At 47.4% G+C, this 6,750-nt stretch overlaps 1 protein-coding gene across 1 annotated transcript in view; it reads left to right on the top strand.

The window, feature by feature from the left end:
- The first annotated feature begins 746 nt into the window (after nucleotides 1-746).
- UNC13B (unc-13 homolog B) overlaps nucleotides 747-6,750 on the top strand; it is a 192,728-nt gene continuing 186,724 nt past the window's right edge. The window contains exons 1-2 of the mRNA XM_054398324.1: nucleotides 747-805; nucleotides 1,036-1,175. Of these exons, the coding sequence (XP_054254299.1) occupies nucleotides 747-805; nucleotides 1,036-1,175 (199 nt within the window). The remainder of the gene's footprint in view (nucleotides 806-1,035; nucleotides 1,176-6,750) is intronic.

The following is a 6,750-nucleotide window of genomic DNA, read 5'->3' as shown; positions in this document are numbered from 1 at the left end:
GGCAAGGAAGCTGGTGAAAGGTCTGGAGAACAAGTCTTCTGAAGAGAGGCTGAGGGAACTGGGGTTGTTTAGTATGGAGAAAAGAAGGCTGAGAGAAGACGATCTGATGCTCTACAACTACCTGAAAGGAGGTGGGTGTTGGTTGATAGGATGAGAGGAAATGGATTCAAGTTGAGCCAGGGGAGGTTTAGATTGGGTATCAGAAGAAATTCTTCTCTGAAAGAGTTGTCAAACACTGGAATAGATTTGTCCAGGGAGGTGGTTGAATCCCCATCTCTGAAGGAGTTTGAAAGTCATGTATATGTGGTGTAAAGGGACATGGTTTAGCACCAGACTTGGTAGAGTTAGACAATGGTAGGACTTGATAGTCTTAACGGTTTTTTCCAACCAAAATGACTCTATGATTCTATGATTCTTTGCTTTCCTTCAAGTCTCTCCAATTGTCCCAGCAGCTGGCATAGGTTTTGGTGGGTACCTAGGCTCCCAGTTACAGACAGATGTGGAGGCTTCTCATGGGAAATCACAGGGTGAGGAGCAGACAGACAAACATTAGCTTCTGAATATAATGCACTCTCACTCCTCTGTGCCTCAGTTTCTCACTTGCACAGCATGCTGTCAGCTGGAACAACTACACAGCAGTACAGGCAAGCTACAAATGCAGAAGAGTCTGACCTGCCAGGGCTTGTGGCTTGGCTGAAGTCAGAGGCTCTTTGTGACTCATTTTATAAAGTCTTATGTTCGTGGCTATGGCTAGAGTCTCCCCTCAGGAGCACTCTGGGCTCAGCTTGCTGCCCTCCAGGAGTAGGTTTGTGCATAAACAAGGAAGGCAGTGAGCAGAGCCCACTTGCATGCTTGCAAAAGACCTGTGCTCAATCAGATGCATGGGTGTGAGGCTACCAGAACAAGCCCTCAGCAGCAGACCCCTGTGCATAGGGTCTGCAGAATGCAGGTTTGCACAAGTCACTGCTGTTGTGAATCTGCCTTCCTGCCTGCCAGGACCCTGATCTCTCTCTGTAGCTCTGTTTCCCCTGTCAGATATGCTCAGCAACTTCTTTGGATTTATATCAGTTTATATCAGTTTGGATCACGCAGGCAGCAGGTGTGGCCCACTGCGAGCAACACTGAACGGCAGAGTTCCGAGAAGACCTCTTCCCAGGGAGCAGACATGTACACCGGTACAGCAAAAACATCCATTCTCCACCAGCAGAGCTGTGTAATTCAGCCATGCACACAACTCCTGGACATCACAAGTACACACACAACATGCACACCTCCTTACACCTCAGAAAATTCAGCAGTAATCAAGCAAGATGTGCTACATGCTGCAGCTCTGCTTCACCTTGCATATTACAGTCAGCTCTTCAGTGTGATAGCGCTGGCTCTCTTCTCCCTACAAAGCACACAGGTCTTGGCTGGCAGAAGTTCTCCATGCTTCCAGCCTTGCAGGTCAGTGTTTCCAGCACTGCAGAACTCTGTCTGCTTTGCAACACTTCAGAATAGATAACTAAAAAGAGCTTGGCTACTGGCAGATGGCTTAAATCTGCTATCATAGATCTACACTGGGGACAATCCTTCAGGCTTTGCAAGCTAAAAAAGCTGGAAAGGTTAAGTGTGTTGAACCTTGGATGAAGGGCAGTGTAAGGCTCTGCTAGTTGTGTGTACCCTGCAGGAAGGCTCTGCCCCATCCATAGGAAATTTTGCACCAGGAGGTGGATGTATCTTGACAGGGAGTCACCCTGCACACAGGTGCATTCAGCTGTGTGAGGAAAAGATGTTAGCCCCTTCCTGTTTCTCCTGAGTGGAGACAAGGGCTGTTTTATCCCCATGCTGTGAATCACATAAACAAAACAATTCCTCAACACCAGCCTTCCCAGTACTGCTCAAAGCAAAGGAATATGGTGCACTGAGGCTTCTGAATTCTCAGCTTTACTTAGCTCCTGGTAGTATCTAATCCTAAATATCAATATTTTGCCTAAAATTCAATGTTTTGACTAAATATAAATATTTTGCCTAAATACAAATATTTTGCCTACATGAAAAGATCAATGGTCCCCATGCTAGACTAATACTTCTGTAACCCCTCCTGCCTCCATCCTTGTCAACTGCTTTGTGGTTTCACTTCTCCACCTGACTGACCTTCCTGGAGCACTCATTACAAGGTGACACACATCGCTTTTCCCCTCCGTAACAATCCTGCCATAGATCCTCCTCAATCCTTCGTCTCTTTTTCTTTTTAATATGCCACAATCATATTGGCTTTTCTGCATGGATTCACTCCATTTAGTGCTGCCCAAGACTGCTTATCCTTAAAGACGCTCTTTTCATTCACAGGACACACTGCATACCTTGAGAGCTGTTCTGTTTGATTTTTACACTCCAGCATCTCCCACCTGGATTAGGAATAGGAGTATTAGGTTACTTCCACTTGCACAGAAGCACAGTGTCTGTCCAGGGAAATTAACTCCCCCAAAGACTTTGATAATAAACGTTTGTGCATGTCATGTTCCAATACCTGCTCTCCTAAGCATGCTTTATGCTTCCTTTGCTCCATTCTTACCCTAGGAAAATCCTCTTTCCCAGGAAGCAGACATGATGATATTTGGGATGCATCTTCCTGTGGCTCTGCTGCCATTATCTGTGGTTCCGCTTGCTCGCAAACATGTCACAGGTGGTCTAAGGACAGCAGCAAGTGACTCACTCCATGTCCAACACCACTGATGGATGTGCAGGACCTGAATGCCTCAGCCTCAGCACTGCCTGCCCTTTTGGTCACTGGGTCTGCCACACACATCTGTTCTGACACACCCCAGGGATGATTTGTAGCACCCTCTGCTAAGGTCATGGACTCCTGCAAATGGTGCCCAGAGCTTCCCCTGATGCTGTAGCACTTTGCCCTTTCAGTGTGACTGGAGATTGGCTTTGCAGTCCCAGGGCAGCCTACAATCCAGGACTTCAGATCCTGGGAACCCTTCAAAGGGGATAAATAATGAGTAGCACTTTCAGCCCAAGTTCAGTTGGACACAAGTCTCTGAACAGACTGGTAGAGACCAGGCTGCTTTGGAAATCGGAGATTTGACTTAAAAGGTGAGACCTTTCTGAGCTTTTGGAGGTTAATTAAAGCCAAACCCCTGAAGCACTAAAGCCTTCCACTCCAACTGTCCCTGTTTTATGAAATCTTCCACTTCTGGAAGCCTTTGAAAACATAAAAACAGGTGTAAAAACCCAACAGGCATAACCCTTAGATAAGGATTGCTGTTTGCCTTGCCAAAAGGAGGGCACAACCCTTCTTTGGCAGCCAGAGCTCACACAAAGAGCAGAGCACAAGGCTGTTCCCCATGTGCTGGGCTATGCCTTAGCTCCCTGGGCAAGAAAATCTGCGAAAATGAAACCCAGGCTTCCACCAGAATTTGGGGGCTCCCACCTGCTATGGCAATGCTTTGACTTACAACTGAGTGTCAGCAAAGGAAACAATGCCCCTGCTCCACACAGCGGGATGATGCCATCCCATGAATGAAATTACCCTTATCCAAGTCCTTCCTCCCAGCCTCCCCTCAGTGAGTAGGGCTCATCCACTAGAGGGTTTCAGCAGGGATTTGTTGGAAAGGATCCAGCTGTCTTATGCAGATGACACATAAACTGAGTCCTGCTTCCTGCACATCCACACCAGGAGGTCCTGTCTCCTTCTTGGAGGTTGTGGCAGCTTTGCCCCTGTCGACAGTAACTCCCAGGGCTTCATTCTGGGCTGAATGCCCTACAACCAAAGCTCCATTCACTGTCTGGGTGGACTACAAACTGCATTCCTCCTCCTTCATTATTTGTCAGTATGTTTAATCAGGTCTAAGAGACTACTGAGACATGGTTTTCCTTGCCACTGGCAGAACTAACAAATTCTGGCAGACTATGGTCCACCCAGTGGTTTCTTCTTCTCACCCCATTGATGTGAACTACTGTTACCAGTTTTGTGGGATCACAAGATTGTTCAAAATGTGCCATATCCCAACTCTTACTGGAGTGTTGTTTTTTTTTTTTTAAATTCTTTTACAGCAGATCTGCAACTGGTGGAAAGATTCGTACTTTTATACTTTTTGCTAGCACTACAGAAATTGCTAACTAGATTTCTTTATGAGCTCATGTGGGCCTAGGGACAGATTCTCTTTCTACTCCAGAAACTCATCTCCATCACCTCCATTTCAAATAATTTCTTCCATTCCCAGAAAGGGTCAAATGTAGTGCAGGTGATTCCAGACACACTCGTATAGCCAAAGAAGGCAGATTTCTTGCAATCTTCTTTGCATGTTTCCAAACTTTGATGACTTTCCAAAGAGCAGGTCTTCAAAGCCCTTGAGGCCACCTAGCTGTGCTCCCTCTCACTTGAAAGTCAGCCCCTTTATTTTCCTTCCTGTCCTCCTTTCTGCCCATCCTGCACTTTAAGAGCATCTCTGCCTTATACATCTGACAGTTGTGAGATCTCCACCATCCATAGCATGAGCTATGCTCCCACAGTTTGTACCAGAAAGATGGGCCAGGTGTCCTCGTGGCCTTCTGCAATGCAGAGTTATCATATGCTGCATGGACAGCAACCCTCCCAACTGGGAGGAATGAGCCTGGGAGTGCTCTCTGTGGGGTTATCCTGCACGGCCAGCTCGACCCCCAATGAATGGTCAGCTCTGGCATCTGCAGGGTGATGAGGCAGCGGCCAAGGAAACACAAGCACTAAAAATAGGCTGTTTGCGGTAGGTTGTGACCACATTTATTATCAAGCTTGTGCTCCAGCTGACCACAAGGTCAGCTTCCAAGAGCCTGGCCATAATTCATTCTGTGTCTGGGCAGGAAATCTACTTGAGCTCAGAGGGATGTCCAGTAATAGAGAAAGATGTTCCAGAACCTGGGGCTAATTTTGCTATTGTTTTCTTTTACTCTGCAGTCAGGGAACATTTCCGGAGATGTCTCTTGTGCTAGGGGAGATAAAAATAAAAAAAAGCCAGGTACTCTGGGACAGACAGAGGAAAGCAGAGGGTGAAAAAGGTTGTGCCTGTTTGAGTCTGGGCTTCTTCTTATCAGACAGACTCAATTTCACTATGTAGGGCAGGGAAGCAGCAAGGAGGATCCCAGACCCTGAGGAGCTCTTAAATGCCCTAGCAGCATGCAGCAGATTTTGATGGGGTATCACTGTAGCTGGGGTGAGTTGCCACCTCCATTACTTCCCTGTAGCTGTAAGACGGTAGGGATGATGGAAAAGCAATGGGGAAACAGCTAGGGTAATGAATGCCCAGGGATGGAGATGATGGACTTTCCTTGTAAAGGCATCAGAGGGCAACTTGAATTACAGTCAGGTTGTTCTCCTGGCCAGCATGGCATAGGCCAGCAGATCAGCTGCCAGCACATGCAGCAATCCCACCAGGATGATACTGGTCTCCAATGGATGCCATGAGCTTGGACTAGCTTAGATCTGAGCAGCAATTAACAAGGCAAAGGAGGCAAAGATCATATGCCTGGCCTTGAATGGCAGCCTTCAGAATGATTTAAGCAGGCTCTGTCTCACAGAGAGACTCAAATCCTAATCCCTGCACATAAGCTGCTGGCACTGGCACTTTCAAGTGAGGGGTGATTGTCCCCAGGGAGTCAAGATGATTCACCTGCTGGGTACAGGAACTGCCTACAGAAGTGATAATGACTGCTGGAGGGCTCAGAAGTACAGGCAGCCCTGCTCTGCCATGGGTGCTTCCCTCCAGGGATGCCCACACCTTCAGCAATGCCCTCCCCCACTGCCCAGGTGCTCATGTGTTTCTCTCCTTGCAGCTTCAAGGCAGGACCATCTACTCATGACATACCTAGGGACTAAGATTTTCCAGATACAGACAGCTCCTTCAGCACACTATGGGAATATCACCATGCTCATTCAGCGTGAGGACAGGCTGAGCTAAGACCCCTGACTTTGACTACACTGAGCAAACATCCTTCCAATGCCAAGACACGTCTTTTTGTGGATCTAGCATCATGACTCAGATCTGGAACTCCAAGCTTTTCACAAAGAAAATTAAGAACATTTTGGCTTCAAGAAGGCTTGCAAAGCGTGAGGGATGTTGGGGCAGGTAAAATCTACCCCAAAGCTTGCTTCCTAACTGGAGGAAGGTCCTGGAAATACTCCCAAACCAGCTCACATGCTCAACAGGGCTGCAGTTTGGAGTGGAGTGGAGGCTGGTATTTCAGCCAGATGGATAATGAGAACATCCAGCGTTAGAAATGATTAAAAAATGTAATTGCTAATGGGAAGTTAATTGTTAATGGGGAACTATCATTGCAGGGGGGTGTTCCCAGTGTGGCCCTACAGGGATCTGTTCTTGGCCAATTGCTAATCACAGGTCTTATCAATTATCTTGAAGGCAACATAAAACTGTTGTTGGCAAAGTTTGCTGATGACACAAGGCTGATGTATCTATGGAAAGGACAGGTCCACTGCACACAAAGCTCTGGAGCCGTTAATATTCTAGCCTTCCCTCAGCATGGGCATGTGCTTTTTGCAGCCTCACACAAGTCCATTCATCTGTAGTGGAGGAATGTAGGTCAGACACACAGAAGGCAGAGCTGCCTCCTGGAGAGGACAATGCTGATAAGGTCTTGGCAGGAGCCACCCAGAGATGAAGTGTCAGTGTGTGGTGACGAGAGCAAAACTTGGCCCAAGACATAAGGTGGTGTCATTGGGGGGATAGGGGGAGGCAGGGGGAAGATGCTGTGTAGTAAGGAGATAGA

Source organism: Indicator indicator (genome assembly GCF_027791375.1).
Source record: "Indicator indicator isolate 239-I01 chromosome Z unlocalized genomic scaffold, UM_Iind_1.1 iindZ_random_scaffold_45, whole genome shotgun sequence".
Lineage (NCBI taxonomy): Eukaryota > Metazoa > Chordata > Aves > Piciformes > Indicatoridae > Indicator > Indicator indicator.
The sequence above is the reverse complement of the archived record's forward strand: the minus strand, read 5'-3'. Positions and strand labels throughout refer to the sequence as shown.